Here is a 21,835-nt window from a genome sequence, read left to right on the forward strand (position 1 = left end):
TTTCAAATACATGCTGGCCAACAATAACCACAAATTAACGAATTCAGATGAAATGAAGAAAAATAAAAACAAACAAAAGAAGAGACAATAATTCAAACATGGCACTATAAAAGAGCAAATGAAATAAACGAGTAATGAAGGGATTTTGCTCCTGAAACACAAGGATCAGAATTCCATCTAGATTTCTGGAGAGAAAGGTTTCAGGTCATGACCAAATGAACTGCTTATCTTAGAAGTATAAAACAAGTTTCTGAATTAATGGTCATAGCTATAAAAGGGTCTCATAAAAGTAAGTTTTAGACAAATGTCACAGATGGGATTAATGCATCAGTATATTCACAAATTAGCAGCATAAAACCAATAAAGCATTTTAACTAACCTCAATAACTTGGGGAGTGGCTACTTATACAGCAATTATATTACTTGTGAATGACGTAAAGTACAATTACTGTTACCTTCTTGACACAAGGTATTTATTAATAGCCTAACTTATTCCTAGCTTTTGGTTTAAGTTCTTTTCTATATATTTCACATGTAAAACAAAAAAATTTCTTCCTCTGCTTAAAATGAAGTAGTCCAGACCCTGTAATCATACTTTCTCCTCTGCCCTCACAAACCATACCAATTTGCTATCATTTGGCCCAATGCTAAGATGTTATTATTTCTTAAATGAAAAAAATCAATTTCTGAATATACTTAAAATTGATTCTTGAGATCTTAAGAACTCTAGACATCAGAAATTAAATTTAATTGCCTGAAATAATTTTTGAAGATACTGGTGATAAAAATCCAGCTACAAATTTTCTATTCAAAAGGCTAGTTATTGGATTTATAGTTTTACAACATGCACAATGTATATTCACCGCCCCAAAAGAAACTAGAATTGTTAATACTAAGATACTTTCATTGTCAACACATGGTATACAGATATATTGAGAAGAAAAGAGTATATGCATTACAACTGGTCAATCCTACTGGGAAAGAATAGGTAAAATTCTATGAACCATGAATAAGGGAGAACATAAAATGTACTGCCCAAAGCAGGACTTTTTTGAGCGTGAAAATAGGCATGAACTATTAACAACATATCAGAACAGAGATGTAAACCATTAACTGTCCAAGGTCAGTGGAGACCAATGGTCACTTTATCCATGAAGCGCCATCACAAAGTAAAGGCTCACGACTTCCTGCCAACACTTCCCTTTCTGAATTTTTCCTACCTTGTCAGTAGCACAATAAGCTTTCAGTCAACAAGAAATTTTTATTATAAGAGCCCCCTTTTATATCACTCAGTTTTAAAACAAAGGGGTGAGTTGGCAAGGCTGTAATAAAGTATAAGAGGAACAGTCTAAATCAGTAAAGGAAAGGAAGTGTCAAACTGCAGAGGCACTCAAATGTAAAGACAAAAATTACACTTAGGAAGTAGAGTACCAGCAGTGTTAGGAAGAAAAGATGAAGAGATTGTCCAGTGTAATTAAATGGGCAAGCCCAAAACACAGGAAAATGTTTATGCATCGTCAAGCTTAATCATAACGTAATATATTAAAACTAATTTGGAAGAATTTACCTTCGTAATCTTAACATTCTTTAAAGCCCTATCCTAAACCTTATAAATCAGAACCCACTTGTTTATAAGATCCCCTAGGTCATTCTTAAGCACAGTAAAGCTTAAGAAGTGCTACTTTAAATTATATTAATACAAAAACATCATTATCTTGCTCATGTCATTTTTAGCGCACATCTATACTTATTTAAAAATAGAGATTAAGAAAATTCAGGACCTCCCTGGTGGCGCAGTGGTTAAGAATCCACCTGCCAATGAAGGGGACACGGGTTCGGCCCTGGTCCAGGAAGATCCCACATGCCGTGGAGCAACTGAGCCCATGCGCCACAACTATTGAGCTTGCGCTCTAAAGCCTGCGAGCCACAACTACTGAGCCCGTGTGCCACAACTACTGAACCCACGAGCCACAACTACTGAAGCCCATGCACCTAGAGCCCATGCTCCACAACAAACAAAAGCCACCACAATGAGAAGCCCGTGCACCGTAACGAAGAGTAGTCCCCGCTCGCCGCAACTAGAGAAAGCCCATGTGCAGCAATGAAGACCCAACACGGCCAATAATTAATTAATTAATTAAAATAATAAAATATATATTCATTAAAAAAAGAAAGAGAATTCAGAACCCTGAGAAATAATAAAGATAAATTTTCTGCATTCCTTACAAAGAACTTTTTAGAGTTTTTTTTAAAGTTTCTCTATCATGTAGACTAGAAATATATGCCACCTTATACTTCTTCTTGAGAACAGTATAAGAGATTGTCAGGTGCCTTACCTAACCTTAAACAAATCACTCTCTGGAAACAGAAAAATCTATCAAAAGTCTAAGTAAAGGGGTTTCCCTGGTGGCGCAGTGGTTAAGAATCCACCTGCCAATGCCGGGAACACGGGTTCAAGCCCTGGTCCGGGAGGATCCCACATGCTGTGGAGCAACTAAGCCCATGCGCCACAACTACTGAGCCTGCACTCTAGAGCCTGCAAGCCACAACTACTGAGCCCACGTGCCACAACTACTGAAGCCCACGCGCCTAGAGCCCGTGCTCCACAACAAGAGAAGTCACCGCAATGAGAAGCCCGCGCACCGCAACAAAGAGGAGCCCCCACTCGCCGCAACTAGAGAAAGCCCTCACACAGCAACGAAGACCCAATGCAGCCAAAAAAAAAAAAAAAAGTCTAAGTAAAAGTAGAATTTAAAATTTAGGTAAGGTGATAATAATTTACATCTGTAGTATCTAAAATTATTTTGGATTATTGTTTACCAGTTTAAATGAATAAATCAATGATGGAATGTTCACTTGCTGATACAGCATTTAGGAAAACATAATTCTCAAAGGCAGACTGATCCTCATTTTGATCGCCATCTTTCTATAAAGAATCATTGTCTTTCTAAAAAAAAAAACCTACAATGAATTACCTTTAGAGCTGATTTATTCTATTAAAAAATGACTAGGCTTAATAAATTTTATGATTAAAGTAAGGCAAAGTGTGTATTGTATCCACACATGTGGCAGGATAGGGTGATAAAGATGGGTGAAAGGTACCAGTGTTACCTAGTGGACAATGAGTTCCATTATGGAAAGGTCCATAAAACAAAATGACTGGTAATAAGCAACCATTTCAGAACTCCACAGCAGGATATTAAAGGCATACAGGAAATGTGTTAAGCCAACAATTGTTATCTTTAAAGAATAAACCATCTGGCCTTCCACAAACAGAGAATTGCATAATTTTTTTTAACTGGAGAGTCTTTAAAGATCACGTAACATAACCCCTTAAATTTTAGATAAGATAGATAACTGAAGCCCAGGGAGAATAAGTGAGAGAGTTGGATCCCAAATCAAATTAATAAACATTTATTGAACACCTACTATGGATAAAACACTACTCCAAGGGTTACAGAAAATAAGTATAACAGTGAACCGCTTCTTCAAAGTTTCCATTCTCTATTTCCCAGGTAAATTACCTGCATGTAGCTCTCTGATGTTAGCAATATCCTTTTCCATATTCTGGCTTAGGGTGGGAACGTTTAGGCCCCCAGGCCAAATCTGGTTCATCACCTGATTTGTAAATAAAGCTGTACTGAAACACAGCCACACACAGGCATTCACATTTCATCTAGGCTCCTTTTGCTCTACAAAGACAGAGCTGAGCAGTTGTGACAGAGACTCATGGCCTACAAATCCTGAAATATTTACTATCTGACCCTTTCCAGAAAAAACTTGTATTCTAGATCATCTTTTGCTTGATTTGAAGGATTTTTTTTTCTTTTTTCATTTTCAAACTAATGGGAGGCTGCTTTTGCCTCAGGAACCACTGCCCACTGAGCGATGTGCTAGATGGTTTTGAAGGAAGAAGTCAGTGGGCTAAATATGGCAACTGACAACAGCTCTTCAGAACAAGTGAAAACTTGCTCTGGCACATAAAGGACAAGAACCAGAGGACAGAAGATGCTAACCATCAACAAACATTTAATAACTGCTTCCTAAGTGCCTGCCATGGGGCTGAGCTCTGGGGCTACCCACATAAATAAGACCAACTCAGTTCTCAAAGAACTCAGTATCTGGAAAAAGAAACAATACTTTTATATTAAATGGAATAATAGAAGCTAGTGGACAATGACAGAGAATAATTAATTGAGGTTGGGGGCGAGGGAAACTAGTCAACCCCAAGGACAGTCACACAGAGACTTCTATTCCCCCTGCAGAGTTCCAGTTTCAGGAAGTAACCAGGATTGGAAGCTTATAACTATGTATGGTTGCCTCAACCCAAAGGTCACTACTTATAGGTGGGTGGAGTTAACCCTTGGGCTGTATGTTGCTTCCTGAATTCCTATTATAGCACACTTTATTTTTGTTTAACCTTCCTAGTATATTCTTTTAGTTACATTTTAAATTTACATTCAGCTTTAGTCATCTTAACCTATTTTACTGTGCATTTTCACTTCTTTGTTATTTTTTTAGAATCTTTGGATATAGATATTATTTTCTATCATTTTATTCATCTTTTTACACATTCTTTCAGTATTTTTGCCTAATATTTATTTATATTTTTCTTATACCCTTTTGTTTCAACTATTTTATCTTATTCATAGTATCTCCTTCCTTTTGCTTCTCTAAGTGAAAACAAACAGGGGTGATGATCAAAATAGTCAGCCACCAGGAAGGTATGGTAACTGAACAATTTAACAAGCCCAGCCTCAGAGTGGAGGTGGGTCCTGGAGTCCCTGGCATGCCTAGGTCTCACCCTTTTGTTGATGAAACCCAGGGTGATCAAAGAGGGTCCTGGGGTAGGGCAGGAGGGCTGAAGCAGCAGGAGCACTTGGGAAAGGGATGTAGGAGTAGCTAAGTATCAACTGATACGAGAAATTGTAATATTTTAACAACCAGTATCACCATACTAGATAAATATCAATTCTGTGATTAGGAAATGGGAGAGTAAGTGGTATAGAGAGGAGACTATTCCAGGCCTTTTAAAATGGAGACAGATGCATTTTTATTTCGATTAACTTTCTTAAAAGTCCTTTCTAAAAGCCAAAGAAGTAAAGACCCTGACCCTAACTCTAGTCACACTTAACTGCCCCAATTTTTAAAAATATACATCTATTTACCTTGAGGAGACAGTCCAAAATGACCCTTCTTAAGAAACGTTAGGCTGGGACTTCCTAGTAGCGCAGTGGTTAAGAATCTGCCTGCCAGCTCAGGGGACATGGGGTCGAGCCCTGATCCGGGAAGATCCCACATGCCATGGAGCAACTAAGCCTGTGTGCTGCAACTACGGAGCCTGTGCTCTGGAGCCTGTGAGCCACAACTACTGAAGCCTGCGCGCCTACAGCCTGTGCTCTACAACGAGAGAAGCCACCGCAATGAGAAGCCTGCGCACTGCAAGGAAGAGTAGCCCCCACTAGCCGCAACTAGAGAAAGCCTGTGCGCAGCAACTAAGACCCAACGCAGACAAAAATAAATGAAATTTTAAAAAAACAGTGTTAGGCTAACTTTAAAAACAGTCAAGAGAACCTACTGAAGTAATACTGTTACACTAACTTCTAAAAACCTTTGTATCCGAATCACAAGATCTTTTGGCAGTAGCTATTTGGAAGAGCACACATTACAGACAAAGAAGGAAAGCACAGGAGAAGGTGTTGCAACTCAAGTTCCCACGAACTGTCATGTAGCTATAAATCACATGCTAAAATGGTTCGGAATTATGCACAACGAAAAGACCTAGATCCAAATTCCTAGAATGTTTTCTACGATGGAATGCTCCAAAGATAAATCCTAGTTAAATTTGAGTCATCTATCTCCAAGTCAAAAATTCAAAAGTTTTTTTAAACAGTAATAGCCACTATGTATTGAATCATGTATCCATTTTGTTACCATTTTTGGTAATCTTGAAAACAATGCTACAAAGAAAATATCATTCAAAGTGATAGGTGAGGTCAACTGGCCTAGAGAGATTAAGTAGCCTGTTCAAAGACACGTAGCCAGTCACCAGTGGAGCTCAACTCAGTCTGGATCAAAGCCCCACTCCATGCCATTCTCAATACTTACTTCACTGCCTCTCTCCCATCACGCCTGTAGGTCTTTCCCAATCTCTCCTCTATCATGAGAATTCTCACAGACTCAGAAAAGGCATGAATATAACCACCCATAAGGCTTCTCCTGCAATCGCCAATGAAAACTACCTGAAAAGTACTCCAAAGGCCCTCTTAAGTAACGGATCCTACTTGATTTCAGGACACTATGAAAGCCCAACACTTCCAAATCTCATTTATATAAACAAGAAGAATTCGTGAACTCCTTCACACACTTACACAGTGAGAACAAGGTATCATGTGGGTCAAGCCAGAAATTCCATAGCAGACTGATTATAATTTGGAGCTCAAGTTCTTCCATGACACTGTCCTGCCCAAGAATCTTTTAATGACATTTGAATTCCAAAGGATTCTCTATCTCCTTTGGGCTGTTATCACTTACAAGCATTTGAAGTAGCAAAAGAAAACCTCAGAGTCCAGTCTTTGATGAACACTTAAAACACTCTTTACTCATCTCATTCCCTTCTAAAAAGAAACTGGCCTGCCATGCTATTTCTCTACCCAACATAGGGTGCATCAAACAAAAGCGAGCTATTCAGGAAATACAAAATCTAACCACTGAGAGCAACGGTTCGACAAAAATAAAACTAAAAAGATCACTTATTAAAGAAATCCAGTTAGTAATAGTTAGCATCCCCCATTCTTCACTAGTCAAATATAAATAGCAGCCTTTAAAACTCAACCAAAAGACATTTGGAATTTTATATAACAAGTGCTACGTTTTGGTCTGTTCCTGCTAATAAGCTGTGCTGAACACCTCAAGAGAGGTATACCAGTATACTATTTAATGTTTATATCCCATGGGGTCATTAACACTTTATAATGAAATGAAAATGTTTTATATATATATATATATATATATATATTTTTTTTTTTTTTTTTTTTTTTTGCAGTATGCAGGCCTCTCACTGTTGTGGCCGCTCCCGTTGTGGAGCACAGGCTCCGGACGTGCAGGCTCAGCGGCCATGGCTCACGGGCCCAGCCGCTCCGCGGCATGTGGGATCTTCCCGGACCGGGGCACAAACTCGTGTCCCCTGCATCGGCAGGCGTACTCTCAACCACTGCGCCACCAGGGAAGCCCTGAAAATGTTATCTTAACGTGAGTCTCAACTGTTTTTGTAAAAGTCATGTGAAACAGCTATTTACTTAATCAGCTTACATAACCAGAGTGTTACAGAAATAATTATCAACTGTTCATTAAAGCATAACACAGGATCTGAAAGAGATGCAGACATATTGGAATTAAAGTGTTTTCCTATTGAAATATAGCTCTTAATTAAAATGAAAGCACCAAAAAAAAGAAAAAGTATGTGTCCTTTGGTGAACAATTAAGCTTGATAGATACACTAGTCTTTTCAAAATAATTTAAACATAAAGATTCAAAAACATCAAACACTGCAGTGAGGTGGAGTAGAAGGACAAAATGCCTTACTTTAAAACAATGGAATGGGCTTCCCTGGTGGCGCAGTGGTTATGAATCCACCTGCCAATGCAAGAGACACTGGTTTGAGCCCTGGTCTGGGAAGATCCCACATGCCACAGAGTAACTAAGCCCGTGCGCCACAACCACTGAGCCTGCGCTCTAGAGCCTGTGAGCCACAACTACTGAGCCTACACACCACAACCACTGAAGCCTGCGTGCCTAGAGCCCGTGCTCTGCAACAAGAGAAGCCACCGCAATGAGAAGCCTGCAGAGCGCAATGAAGAGTCGCCCCCACAACTAGAGAAAGCCCACGTGCAGCAAAGGAGACCCAACACAGCCAATAAATAAATAAACAAATTCATTTAAAAAACCAATACACTTTCTGTGGGGATGACAAATATCAGTATTAGGAAATCCAATTATCCAAAAATAAATAAATAAAAACAGGCATGACTATACTGCTGAGTAGCCAAAAAACCTCAAATAACTTGGTTAAGCCTCTCTGAACTTTTAAAACTTTTGTATAGCAACCTATCTCACAGGGTTTTCGTGACGACTTAGATAACATCTGCTCATTCAACCAATATTTATTGAGCAACTATTATGTTCCAAACCCTGGAACACATCAGTAGACAAAGCAAAGTCCATGTTCAACTTACATTCTGAGAGGGGAAAAGGGACAGGTATGCACTAAATGGGTAGACAAATTAGACCATTTAAGTTATTTGTAAATCAAAACAAGAAAACAATGCCCAGAATACATAAGGTGATCAAATAATGTTGACATATATTTAGTTCTGTTCAATGTCTCATTATCTCTGTTCTTGGTGAATTATAAAAATCAATTATAATATATTTACACTCACTTATTCTTGACTCCAAACAGAATGAACAACAACAAAATTAAGGTTGATTCCATCAGAATAAAAATAACCCAGTCCTGGAGACACAAGGACTCTGCAGCTGTCACAACAGAAGCCCGTGGAAACACACTGCCTGATTCGTAGGATCTGACGCATAACTATGCCTAACATTCATTCTCCTTCAATGGTGAGACAGCCCTGAAGGATATTCTGAATCTGTGAAGGGCATTTTCTCCCCACCAACTCTTACACCTGAAGATAAATATTAGTAGAACTGGCACAAATAATACCTATCAGTGAAATCAGTCTTTGATCACATAATTAGGACTCTACACACAAAAAACTGGATTTTTAAGCATCTTATGAATATGATTACATAACATGAACATTTTGATTCCTTTTTTATTAAGGAAGTAAAAGGACAGCAAATAAATGATTTACTTCTTTAACAAAATGGCAACATTATACAACTATATAGAGTCCCTTTATGATAAATTATAACTGTTAACTAATCATTTAATAAAAAAGCTCCATTAAAGTAGGCGTCAGGGGGGTGGGGGGGAAATCAATAGGTCTACTAAAGGTTTTAACTTAAATATAAAATCCGTGTTTATTCCCTAGACTTTTGATGTAGTGCCAAGTCCCTGTCTCTTAAGGTGAATTTGCTGATTACTCTGTTGTCTTTCTCGCCTAAAATACAGCCCATGTACATCACCTATGATACCTAGTTTCAATTTCTTCAAAGTGGAGTGGTTAGTTGAAGGTATGTGAGGGCAAAATCCTTCCAATCTTGTATACTTCTCTGGCCTAAATGTAATTTAAAAGCAAACTTTTCGAGGAATTCACTTTATAGAGTATGAGCAAAGTATTCAACTTTTTTACACCGAAACAACTTTCTTTTCAGCCTCATACTTTACTGAATTATGTGATACCTAATTAAAATACATGATCACAATTACAAGTATAACTGGCATAAACAAGTTTGGTTTAAAACGCAACCAGCTCTTGGTAAGCCCACACCTGAATCTGTTAGGAGCAGAAGCGGTGGCAGGGGATTTGAACAGTGTGCAGTGTACTACAGGCATTTGTTAATATATTTTACAGAGAAATAGAGGATTTCTGGTAAATCCAGTGTGTTGTTTGTGAATTTCTATCAAACTTTTAAAACATTAGGTCACTTAATATTTAGAGAAAGTTAAAAAATGAAAAACTTTATTAAAAGTGAAGAAAAATGTTCTTCAAAATATCAACCCCTGGGCTTCCCTGGTGGCACAGTGGTTGAGAGTCCGCCTGCCTCTGCAGGGGACACGGGTTCGTGCCCCAGTCCGGGAAGATCCCACATGCCGCGGAGCAGCTGGGCCCGTGAGCCATGGCCGCTGAGCCTGCGCATCTGGAGCCTGTGCTCCGCAACGGGAGAGGCCACAACAGTGAGAGGCCCGCGTATCGGGGGTGGGGGTGGGGGGAATCAACCCCTGCAAATACCTCAAAATTCTACACATATTTTTGTTAAAGAAACCATAAGCATCTATAAATATTTCTGGAGTTAAAAGTAGCAAGGTAAATTTCTATATACTGCAAACTTATCCTCTCACAAAAGTACAATTATCAATCCATATTACAATTTTGTCTAAAATTCCTTAGAAATAATTTTTTGTAATTTTGAAGTAACAATTAAAGAAGTTGGAAACAACTGATCCAAATACAAAGCTATGAGATTACATACCAGTTTTTCTCTAAAAGAATACTTCCTTCTTTGCACCACTGATATGAAATCTCTTCATACTCTTGATCCCTCCTTTCATTAAATGAGCAAACTGTAACGCCCTTTAGAAGAACTGTACCCAGTTCTTTGCATGACTTCTGGATAAACTACTGCATTATCTCTATCCCAGAACCACCAGCAAACAGGAGGTAAATTCGTTCATGCTGAGTTGCAAGTAATCAGTGTGTAGACTGGTGTGAATCATGTGGGTTTTATTCTTACATACAATATAAATTTAGTATCAAATTTTGAGATTCAAGAAAAGGACTTTATCAGTAAACTGAAATTTCAGAAACCAAATCTTTTTACAGATATTGCCAAAGAAGTCCCTTAATTTTAATAGTCATTCCCTAAAGTTGAATTTTATTTTTGAAGAGAAAAATGGGGCAAGAATTATTCCACAAAGGACCTGTGGCCTCTGAAATTTCAAACAGATTCTTCAGTTGTTTCAGTTCCATGATTTTGCTTTATTTTGACTGATTGGTAAAAAGATATATAGCATAGAAAGCCCTTAATCATTAAATTGAGTGCTATTTGAAAATTAATGTAAATTACAAAATCTCATTATTATACTTTATAACATATACGCTATGTTCAAAAATGTGTAAGACAGTCTTTAAAAAAAAAAAAGGAGCCATATTAAACTAATGGGCATAGGATATTACATTTAAACACCAGGTCCCTTATATATGCTGTGGTACAGTGAAGAAAGCAACTAAATGATTCAAGACTGAAAGCTAAAGAGTAAATTTTTAATAACATAAATAACTGCACATATTAATACATTCATATTTTTCACTTATGCATATCTATACTGTTGAACACAAAACTAAGTACTGAATGATTTACAGATTTTAATTGAAATTAAGAGGCACTAACCCATCAGCAGTCTCACCTCCACTTTATCCACCCAAATGAGTGAAGAGTATAAAAAAAAGACTTCTAAAACCAGTATATTCTAGATATATTTCTTTTTAAAACTTAAAAGCTCCTTCTCCTTTCTTTTACATAATATTTTTAAAACAGAAATTTTAGTTTCTCCTAAGTATGACCCTTTTTTTTTTTTTTTTTTTTGCGGTACGCAGGCCTCTCACGGTTGTGGCCTCTCCCGTTGCGGAGCACAGGCTCCGGACATGCAGGCTCAGCGGCTATGGCTCACGGGCCTAGCCACTCCGCGGCATGTGGGATCTTCCCGGACCAAGGCACGAACCCGTGTCCCCTGCATCGGCAGGTGGACTCTCAACCACTGAGCCACCAGGGAAGCCCTGACCCTATTTTTTAAACTGACAAGAAACAGTGTTAAGGAGAGTACAAAGAAATAGAGATACTGCCCTGGGGAGCTTAAATTGAGAAAATTCTGAAAAGTAACTTGGCATTGTCTATCAAAATTTTAAATGTACATAGAAATTTATACTAAGAAGCAATCATACAAAGGCATAAAGTAATACAATAAATGAATAAAGTAATAAAATAAATGGATATTTATTACATAATTACTTTTAATAATTAAAAATTAAAGTCACTCAGTGGTCATCAATAAGGACTGATTTAATAAATTATGTCATACAATGGCGTGCATTATAAAGAGACAGAAAGATGGTTATGATGTATTAAATGAAAAAGCAAGTATCAGAACAGTTTAGATAGTAAATCTCATTTTTAAATTCTGTAAGTAAAAATGTATATGTGCATATTAAATATGCATAAAAAACAGCTGTAAGAATATATATTAAACTTGCAGAGGATTTACAGAAAATCTTTCTACTAAATATTACATTAATTTATATGAGCAGTTATATATTCCCTATAATAAAAATTCATAATCATACAGAACATTTTAACATTTTTAAGTGTTTTAGTCCAAATTTTAAAGCAGGCATTTTTTCATCATCTTCCTAAAGGATTTTCCTTTTTTTTCCCCCAACATTTTCTAGTTACCATATGCAAACCTGATTTTTCTCCTGACACATGAGTATCATCCTCTCAAACTTTAAAAGGCATTATATTCAACTTTGCAGAATTATATGAAATAAAGGTAGTGACACAAAATAATCATTATTATATTCAAAGATTTTTTTTTTAATATTTCATCCCAAATATTCTTTATCTTTAGAAGAATGGGACTTTTTTTAAAGTGATTTCTGTAGTGATAGATAAAACTCAGTATCTTGTTTTTCACGTATATACCCTACCGATTGTAAAATAACTTTTTTCAATAAGTATAATCCTTCATCATAAAAATATTTTCCAAGATCACTAAACTGTTAACTTTATTAATGCCTTTATCTTGATTTATAGCAATCAATATTTCTCCATCTAAACTCAAAGCAAAATTTTGATACTAAAAAAATTTAGGCCCACTATATATTTACTCTAATTTTAAATTCTTTTTAGTATTGAAACTTGATTTTCAAAATAAAGATTTATGCTCACTAGAATTCATACTTGTAAAAATAATTTTACTTTTCTAAAATAGTTTTTATTAAAGGATTGAAAATACATTTTTACTTTACCTAGTTGCTGATGTTGGTGTTTGTCATAATTACTGTGACCACTCTTCTCATCTACAGTCTTCTCTGATGAAAGCAAACTAAGAGGTTTCAACTTCAGCAATCTTGGAGGACTTCCCTGAAAACTCTCTCCAGTGTCCAAAACCACATCTCCCGAACGAATGGGAGAAACAACTCTCTTCAAAAAGTCCATTTTAAGGTTCTTCTACATTACTGGGCCCACGAGCACACGGAATGGTGCTTGTACCAACTTCCTTGATGAGAAGGTAAGGTCCACTCTTTGTGTCAAAGAGCAAAGAAACGTCATGTGAACTTAGGTGGGTCGACTGCCAGCTGTTTTGAAGCTGATTTTTAGGACATTTGCTGTTCATACTGATAAGAAGTCAAACAGCTACCGACTGTGAAACTGCACTTCATATATACATGTACATGTACAATGGGTGTTAACAGCAATACTGGGACTATAGAGTGTTTAGCATCCATCTAGTTTAACATTTAGACTTTGAAAACCTACACTGTGATAATGTTAAGACAAATTTACTTTGGTCTGAGGTGTGTCTTACTTTTAAATATGCTGAACAACTTAAATGTGAAACAGTAACTTGTTTTCAAAAGATAATTCTTATCATTCTGAAAATTCACTAATAGACCGCAGGAACATCAAGTTTTACAGGAGGTGAAAAGGAGTAATTTAAAACTATACTGTGTTATAAACATCCCAATATACTTTTAAACACACACACAGAAACCTCTTCATTATAATCAATCATAAGTATCAACAGTAGGAAAGGAAGCCTTGGCATGAATTACTAAAAAAAAAATTGATAATTTAAAATGTATGAATCTAAGAAAATAAAGTTGAACAGTTAAAGTATAAATATTTAATAAATAAACCCAGTAATCAACCTTACACAATTTATTTCCAAATAACTGAGCATTCTACTAAATATTTTAAAATAGCAAAAGTAGCTGATCCCACTGCCTTACTACAATCCAGAAGCATGACAAAATGTGCCAGTAAAAGGTGCCTACATAAGACTTTGTGAACTTAATGTCTTTTCTCCCTTCCTTTGCCTGCCCTCTGGTGGGGTTACGAAGTGACACGAAAGAAATGGAAAAAAAAAAAAAGGGAACAGATAAGACGTAAACACCCCTAAACTAATCCAATTGATAACTTTGAAGGATACACATTTTAAAAATAAAAAAAAATCTGATTCACTTAGTGAAACACAAACACAATCTCATTCTTCCAACACTCAATATGAAGAAAATGCTCTACATATATTAAAAGATGAAGCATAAAATTGTCTACACAGGTATCAGGGAAAATTGTTATAATATAAAAACAAGGAAATTTCTGGTCTGAATTGTCGAGTTTTTAATCCTTATTCTTCTGCCACATTAATAACGAAGTCAATTATTCTCTATTTCATTCATTTAAAAGATGTTAAGTAAAAGTCCTCTACACATAAAGCATTAATATAGTATTAAGGTTCAGAGAAAATTTAGAGGATTTATTAATGCAAATTCTGTCTCACGGAATCCTACAGTAAAAAGGGGAAAAAAAAAACACAAGAAGAAGTCAAGTAAAGGACTCAAATTTCTTGCCCTAAAGCAGGACTGTACCAACTAGAAAAAAACACTGACTTTAAAAAAGTCCTTCTCAAAAAAATAAAATTAAATTAAAAAGTCCTTCTCAGAAGTAGATTCTCTCTTAACCCTGGAGCATAAGAGGATTAAAAATTCATATCTGATCAGCCTATTCCCTACACACAGAGAAAACAAACTGGTTAGAACCATAATCCACATCCCTTAATACCCTAGGAGTTATCACTGTATCTTACAGGGTTTTTGTTTTGTCCATCTTACCTCATTCATTCTTTTTTTTTTTTTAATTTATTTGGCTGCATTGGGTCTTAGTTGCAGCGCGTGGGATCTTTGTTGCAGCATGCAGGATCTTTCATTATGGTGCGCAGGCTCTTCTTTGTGGCGCAGGGGCTTCTCTCTAGTTGTGGCATGAGGGCCCAGTAGTTGCGGCGCACGGGCTTAGCTGCCCCACAGCATGTGGGATCTGAGTTCCCCCAAATCAGGGGTCGAACCCACATCCCCTGCACTGGAAGGCGGATTCTTAACCACTGGACCACCAGGGAAGTCCCTCATTCATTCATATTTTTTTAACTGAAGGATAACTGACTTACAATATTATACTAGTTTCAGGTTTACAACATAGGGATTCGATATTTTTATAATTATGAAAAGATCACCGTAAGTCTAGTTACCACCTGTCACCATACAAAGTCGTTACAATATTACTGACTATATTCCCTATGCTGTACGTTACATCTCCATGACTTATTTATTTTATAACTGGAAATGTGTACCTCTTAATCTTCACCTATCTCACCCATATCGCCAACACCCTCCCCTCTGGCAAGCCCCTGTTTGTTCTCTGTATCTGTGAGTCTGTTTCTGTTGTATGTGTGTTCCTTTGTTTTGTTTTTGAGATTCCACATATAAATGAAATCACATGGTATTTGTCTTCTCTGCCTGAGTTACTTCACTTAGCATAATACCCTCTAGATCCATGTTGTTCTTTTTTTTTTTTTTCGATACGCGGGCCTCTCACTGTTGCGACCTCTCCCGTTGCAGAGCACAGGCTCTGGACGCGCAGGCTCAGCGGCCATGGCTCACGGGCCCAGCCGCTTCGCGGCATGTGGGATCTTCCCGGACCGGGGCACGAACCCGTGTCCCCTGCATCGGCAGGTGGACTCTCAAGCACTGCGCCACCAGGGAAGCCCCATGTTGTTCTTTTGTTTGTTTCCTCTTTACTGATACAGTCTCATATTCTTTAAAACAGGTGTCCCCAACCCCAGGGCTGCACAGCAGGAAGTGAGCGGCGGGCGAGCGAGTAAAGCTTCACCTGCCGCTCCCCATCATTCCCCATCACTCGCGTTACCACCTGAACCATCCCCACCCCCCATCTGTGGAAAAACTGTCTTCCACGAAACCGGTCCCTGGTGCCAAAAAGGTTGGGGGACTGCTGCTTTAAAACTTATACGTGTGGTTTTCCTCAGGTCCCATTGTAGGTCTTCCTTATCTGTGGAGCCCAGGAACACAGGGGTATGCAACACATGCTGATTATGGAGGACAAGTTACCTTCATGTTTGTTCATGATGTACAAGACAACCATGTGTGTCACTGTTAACCTCACTGTTCTAAACCACACTTTCAACTGGAAAAAGGAAGGACAAGGATTAGGTGTTATAGGAGGGACCACAAGATTTTTCTCAGATTTCCTTCATTCAACAAATATTTGCCGAGCAGCTTCTTTAATGGCCTGTGCCCAATGCAAAGGCATTAAGGATATGTCTCCATCCCCAAGAAGCTTAACTCTTACAACTACAAGACTCCCTGTCTCAGTTGGCTAAGGCTTTGTTGAGCCTACATTATACTTCACTTTCCTCTGCCCAATAACCTCCTCTCTTTATAGGTTGTTGATCCCTAATAAACATCCCGGAAGCCAAACTCCCTTCCAGCATCAGTTTTTGGAGGACCCACCCTGAGACATACAGCAAGAGGGAAAGCATGGCACTCCAGTATCTGTTACTAGCTGAATCTATGCTGAATCCATGACAGGGAAATACCATAAAGCCTTGTTTGCATGTTGATATCTCTAAGATCTTTGGTTGATTATCACAACCTTGAACTCTTGGTATAAGAGTTACAGGACTGAGAAATTATAATAAAGGCTAGTCACTCAAAGACAGCATTTAAAAATCTTTTTAGACCTCATGGTCACTATTTAGCCTTTAGAATATTTATTATAATCTTACCGTAGAATTCAAGACAGTAATTTCTTGGTGGTAAGTTGGATCATCTAATCCTGGCTGTGGGACTCTTGAGCAGTTCTGAGAATTAAGCATTTAGGTGTTAATCATCCAAGATTCAAATAAACGGCTTCAGCTCTGAAGAAAAACATAAGATTGACACATTAGATATGTTTATAAAAAGTACATCTGTGTGTGACTCATATCTACCCTTACTTCTGAATATATTATATTGATTGCAGTGTCACCTGGTGCTACAGTTATCCCTCTTTCAATTAATGTTGCATTACACTTTTTTCTAAGATTTTATTATGAAAAATTTCAAACTAATGCAAAATTATTAAGACTAGTATAATGAACCCACCGTTGTTAACTCACAGCAAGTCATGTTGCATTTATATTTTCACACCCCCGCCCAACTCCTATCCCACCACTCTGGATCATTCTGAGGCATTATACTATACCCCTTCATCTGTAGATAATTCTGTATGTCTCTCTCTGAGACAAAGATTTGCTTTTTAAACATAAGGCAGTACCATTATAATATCTACAATAAATTCAAAATAATTTCTTTACAACATCAACTACCAATCAGTGCTCAAATTTCCCCAACTTTCTCATAAGTGTTTTTTTAAACAGTTTGTTCTAATCCAGATCTAAACAAAATCCATACAGGCAATTATTACTGTCTCTCCTAAATCCCTTTTAATCTATAGTTTTTTTCCTTTCTTCTCTTTGCAGTGACAAGCCATGATGCTTTTACTAGGCTATGATTGAATGAATACATTAATACCTTAACTGTTCAATAATACATTAAATCCATTTTCATTTTATTCACTAAATTAATCAGACTTGCAAAATAGTTCATATACCCACTAGGCCTAATATTTATCCCATCTACAGACAGTGTTTAGGATTTAGGATGTATATTTTTCAAAGTCCTATTATAATAACTCTGTGAACTACTATACCTTATATGTAATAATTTGATGGCTACTAAGAATGAAACCAATGACCATAGGGAGTTACCCTTTTACCACATATAAGGCCTCACATATAATCATGCACATTCCATGTTTTATTTTTTGTTTTTTTGTGTTTTTTTTGGGTACGCGGGCCTCTCACTGTTGTGGCCTCTCCCGTTGCGGAGCACAGGCTCCGGACGCGCAGGCTCAGCGGCCATGGCTCACGGGCCCAGCCGCTCCGCAGCATGTGGGATCTTCCCAGACGGGGGCACGAACCCGCGTCCCCTGCATCAGTAGGCGGACTCTCAACCACTGCGCCACCAGGGAAGCCCACATTCCACGTTTTTATTACCACGAAAGGTCTGTGCATTTTTCAACAGTTAAATAGGACACATTTTTAATTTGTCATTGAAACTCTAATCAACCTCATTTTAAATCACATCTGGTTTCCTACTAATTTTTCTGTTTAATGAATTTAAGCCCCAACCCAACAGAAAGAACTACTTGCTGAAATATTAATTTTGTACTTAAAACTTCTTAATCTGAAATTCCTTTAGCCAATTTAGAAAAAAATATAATGATATTTCATTTACTCAGAGGTATAATCAACTAAATCATGACTAAAACCAAATCTTTGAAGCCCCAAAACTGGTAAATATGAACAAAATAGTAATTTAGATGTACTTGTTCATAATCAGATATCATTCAGACTTATGGAATTTTTGACTGCCCCACCAAATATTTCTGAATCTATTAACAAGAAGATATCTACAATTCTGCCATAACTTTTTATCCTTTATTTTATATAAGGTTAATGGAATTATTTCTCCCTCAAAGCAAATAAAGTTTATGTGACAAATAGCATACCATTTCTTGTACATAGTGAGCAGCGTACAGTCATGTGCTGGTGTGTATTTAATGAAATTTAAACTATTTTTCACTTTGTCTTCTAGGACAAATCACAAAACCAAGTACTCCTGGAGGACAAAGCTGTTTTAGGAATACTGCAAATATTGCATCTAGGATCGATTTGTACTGCCATGTCTACATCTTTCGTTTTGCTTCATTTTTGAATATCCTTCTGCTCAGACACAGCAAGGGCTAATGCCATGCTTTTTATATGTGTTTTCTCTTCTTATAACCACACTGTCAGAGCACTGTCATTTTAAGACTTCCCAATGTTTGCCTAGAATTTTCAATACCTCTCTAGTACAGATACAGCCTTCCTATTTTCCACTTTCACTTTTGATAAAATAAACAAACTTTTGTCTTTAGTTACCCTGGAAAATATTTGGTTTATACTTCCCTGGCTTTCTTTATAGGTTATAATCATTTTTAGCAGGGATGGGTTTTTGTTTTCATTTTGTTTGGGTGTGGTTTGGGTTGTTGGTTTTGGGGTTGTTTTTTTTTTCATTTTTTCATATCAATTGCACTTTCACCTTGTCTCCATATATATCATCTAACATGGAACTCATTTTTATTTTTCATTTCACTTGATTAATTTGGAGAATATTTTATCTACAAGAAGAGTAACTTTTATTACCATTTTTATACTACTGCTTTTGAGATGGTCAAGGTCAGAGAGGTTAGGTAACTGTGGTCACGGTATACACAAGACCAAGCCTGTTGTTTCTTATTTTAAGAGAAAAAAGTCGTATAAACAAGAGTGACTTGAGGAAGTCAGTTGGTGTTTGACAACACTGAAGATAAGACTGTAAATAGTCAAACAGCACAAGCTTTAAAGGACCAAGGCTTTAAACCTTCAGCAAGACTAATGATCTAGAAGCTTCCATGTGTAATAAATAAAGAGAACAGTGGCCCAGCTCCGGGGCTTGGGAGGATTCTCAGATCAAATGACGTCCTTCAAGGACAACCCTGCTTCGCTTCAGTCTAGAAAGTAAAAGAGAAAGTTGAATGGGTGCTCAGATAACACATTAACCTCATTTCCTTTCTGAAAAGAATTACGAGGGTAATAAAGAACAGAAATGCCACAAATCTAATGTATCCTAATTGTAGTAAGACGTGACATAAAAGTCTCTGATATACATTGATACAGAAAATGATAATCTCAAGCAAATAGAGTAGAAATTAAGAATAAATGAATCTCAGTGATGTTCATTATAAGTACTCTCAATACTTACAGACTTGGAATACTTCATAATTTGAAAAGGAAAACAGGAAGTTATGGTGCCTAGCACAAGGCAGATTTGAGTTCAACATAATAAAAAGAAAAACTTATTATGTAAGTCATTTTAAAAAGCTGCTTCATAAAGAAATAGAGTTACTACTCACTGAGTTTTTAGACAAAGATTGTTAGAAATGCTATAGAAAGGGTTACACCACTGGGTCAAAAGATTAAGCTAAATTACTTCAGAGATTCCAACTTGAAACTCTAAATTTCACTTCAAAATGTATTTTGTACTTATACTTGAATAATGGAATGTGTGGTGACCTAAAGATTCAATCATATTTCAACTAAAGAAAGAAACCACATTGCAAGATATGAAAGCTATAAGGGAAAATTCCTGCCCTTCTATTGAAATTATTCTGGGAATACTGGAAGGCCTCTTATAATGATGCAATGATTTTTGAATACATTGGAATAATCATAGCTCCTATTTGTAACAGCAAAATAAGTGTAGAAAATGTAAAATGCAATGACTTTTTAAATCTGCTGAAGATAATGGAAAATGTGAAAAATCTATTCACAAAGACTCAAACGCAGGCAGCAAATAATTACTCAAATTATCTTTTCTGTCTGGCTGGCAAAAGTCATTAAGATAAAGAATTTACAGTCATCCCTTTAATTAAGAAAATTAATGATTTATAAATTAACACTGGTTCCATCACACTTCAATTTTTAGAAATTCACTTTTTCTCTTATTTTAGAAATGTTATAATTTTTACAATTTTTAAAACAAACCTGCATTTTAATCTTTTGTCATTCTTTTAACCTTCTACCAAATTTCAATTTTAAGAAGTATGGAAACTTATGATGCTGACTAATGCAATCACAGATTACACTACATCACCTGCTAAAAATGCCGTATAATGGCACTGAGCTAGAATAATTGGGCTTCACTGCAAAAATCTAAATCTCTTGCTGATAAAGCAATGTTCTCTGCAGGTAAATTTTTCAACATTTTGTTGATTTTACATTTTTAGCCACAATAGCAGTTACTGCCATACCACTTGGTTTAATGAAAACAATTAGGAGAATTTTCCATTCTCAAGTTTAAGGGGAAGTTTTTCTATAACAATTTCATTCACTGAATCAAATGAAAACAGTGCCAAGGTACATTTTCTAATAGACTGATGAATGAATATGTATTGTTTAGAACAATTTCCTGTTACATTTCTACAGCATTACATTTCTATAGTATTTCTAACCCATTCTACAGCATTTCTGTTGACACAGAAAAAAAACAGGAATTCGACCACAAAATTATCATACAAATGCCCTACCTACTCATCTAGACTTAAACAAAATTTTCGATCAAATATAGAAACAGCCAAGACATCAACCTCACTAAACCTGGAATTTTCTTCCATCCCTAATTTTAAAAAATCCATTGCTGTAACTATGCCACACATAAATTTACAAAAATCATACCTTTAACAAATATTTATTGAGCATAACTATGTGCCAAGAACCAGGGACAGAGGAGTGAACAGAACAGACAAAAGTCCCTAGCCTCACGGAGCTTACCTTCTAGTAGGAGCTTGAATTTTGAATTTGAATTTTTTTGAAGTCATTCTTTTGAGAATCTGAAAAAAGTTTGGAGGCCTCTCCTTCCAAAATGCACATATACCTTATTTTGCAGGGTTATGAACCTTTATAATCCAATCATTAATTATGGACTAAAAACCCCTGATAAAAATCCTCCTTAGGCTTATTTTCTATGTCTACCATTTATAGTTGATAGTTTCATAATTTTACTATTCATAGTATAAAGAAGTAGTACAGTCATCCCTCAGTATCCAGAGGGTATTGGTTCCAGGACTCTTTGTGGAAACCAAAATCATCAGATGCTCAAGTCCCTTATATGAAAGTGTGTAGTATTTTGCATATAACCCACTCAAATCCTCCCATATGCTTTAAATCCTCTCTAGGTTACTTATAATACCTAATACAATGTAAACGCTATGTAAATAGTTGTAAATACAATGTTAATGCTGTGGGAAGCAGCAAATTCAAGTTTTGCTTTTTGGAACTTTCTGGAATTTTTTTTTCTAAATATTTTTGATCCAAGGTCAGTTGAATCTGTGGATGTGGAAGACTCAGATACAGAGGACTGACTGTACTTTTTTTTTCCCCATTAAAATACTTAAG

The 21,835-nt window shown here is 36.5% G+C and overlaps 1 protein-coding gene across 18 annotated transcripts in view; it reads right to left on the bottom strand.

Moving 5' to 3' along the window:
* The window catches only part of FRYL (FRY like transcription coactivator), a 293,278-nt gene that overhangs the window by 167,096 nt on the left and 104,347 nt on the right, over positions 1–21,835 (bottom strand). For 8 of the 18 annotated variants that reach the window (XM_089911901.1, XM_022564644.3, XM_089911904.1 and 5 more), the window contains one exon: positions 16,544–16,675. The exons of 1 other annotated variant lie outside the window; for it this stretch is intronic. Coding sequence is in view for 7 of the 17 variants with exons in the window: in XM_022564636.3 (XP_022420344.1) it covers positions 12,714–12,903 (190 nt within the window). In the remaining 10 variants the exon portion in view is untranslated. 9 more of the 18 variants (XM_022564636.3, XM_022564627.3, XM_089911898.1 and 6 more) reach the window with 2 other exon arrangements.

The sequence above is a fragment of the Delphinapterus leucas genome, chromosome 5, assembly GCF_059928025.1.
Source record: "Delphinapterus leucas isolate spDelLeu-1000000601 "Yukka" chromosome 5, BTC_Dleu_Yukka2, whole genome shotgun sequence".
In the NCBI taxonomy this organism is placed as follows: Eukaryota; Metazoa; Chordata; class Mammalia; order Artiodactyla; family Monodontidae; genus Delphinapterus; species Delphinapterus leucas.